Below are 1,135 nucleotides of genomic sequence, written 5' to 3' on the forward strand. Positions count from 1 at the left end.
CTCTCTCTCTCTCTCTCTCTCTGCCTCTGTCTCTGGCTCTGTCTCTCTTAAACCGTACGAAAAACAAGACGAAATGAGAGAAAAAGGGGCAGGACATCACCATAACAACAAAGGTGTTGCGTTACATTCTTCCACATGTCTAACCCCATTCACTAAAGCCACACAAACGAGGAAAACGTCATTGTTTTATACGTTCGTTATTTTTCTGCGTGACCAGATTAGAAACATGAGGCTTACCTGACGTATTCCGGGCAACGGCAATGATCACCAAGATAACCGCCAGGAAGAATCGTCTGCTGTGCTCCATTTTGATGAGAGTTACTCCCCTTTGCTGGATGTCATGCGCACTCAGCCTTGATGGCGTTTGGATAATCCGAGTGAGCCAACCGGAAACGGTTTCTGGTAATCTGGGAACGCCTCGAATAGATCTAGAAAGAACAAAAGGTGTGGGTGAACGAGAGGAGTCGGTGGGGAGAAAATCTATTAAACAGAGAGGATGCTAAAATTTATGAATTATTCAGTCATGATGGAGTGTGTGTAGGAATTAGATACCAGTAATGGGCCTCTTTCGTGACTTGTCAATTATTCAGTCTTGATTTTATTAAGTGTGTTCATTTGCCCATACGCGTTTCATATCTGCTGTATAGTTCGGTCAAACTTTGGCATTTTAAAACTGTTTTTAAACAGACAGTTGTACGCGTTGACATATACTATGATATTTTATTTTTCATTTTTCTTCGACTCTTCACTCGTAGAAAAATAAGCACACACATACACACACACACACACACACACACACACACACACACACACGCACACACACACATACACACACACACTGACAACAGAGCGAAGATCTTGGAGAACATGTAATATGTGGGGTTTAAGGAGGAGGGGATGGGCGTTTGAGATAATAAGAGCTTCAGGAAGCCTGTTGTTTGAGGATAGCCGGCTCCATAGGGCGAGGTGAGGGGTGAGGGAGAGAGAGAGAGAAGACAGACAGACAGACAGACAGACAGACAGGGAAAGGGGGACAGAAATACAGGCAGGCAGACAGAGACAGTAAGAAAAAGAGTAAGAGGATGGGTATACAGTGATGGTGAAATGAGGTGACAACAGCACACACACACACACA

General features: G+C 44.1%; 1 protein-coding gene across 1 annotated transcript in view; it reads right to left on the minus strand.

Annotated features, from left to right (window-relative positions):
• LOC101847713 (carbonic anhydrase-related protein 10-like) overlaps nt 1-1,135 on the minus strand; it is a 130,825-nt gene that overhangs the window by 77,451 nt on the left and 52,239 nt on the right. The window contains exon 2 of the mRNA XM_035968966.1: nt 238-428. Coding sequence (XP_035824859.1) covers nt 238-307 — 70 coding nt within the window. The 5' untranslated portion in view covers nt 308-428. The remainder of the gene's footprint in view (nt 1-237; nt 429-1,135) is intronic.

Source organism: Aplysia californica, unplaced genomic scaffold, assembly GCF_000002075.1.
Source record: "Aplysia californica isolate F4 #8 unplaced genomic scaffold, AplCal3.0 scaffold00100, whole genome shotgun sequence".
Classification (NCBI taxonomy): Eukaryota; Metazoa; Mollusca; class Gastropoda; order Aplysiida; family Aplysiidae; genus Aplysia; species Aplysia californica.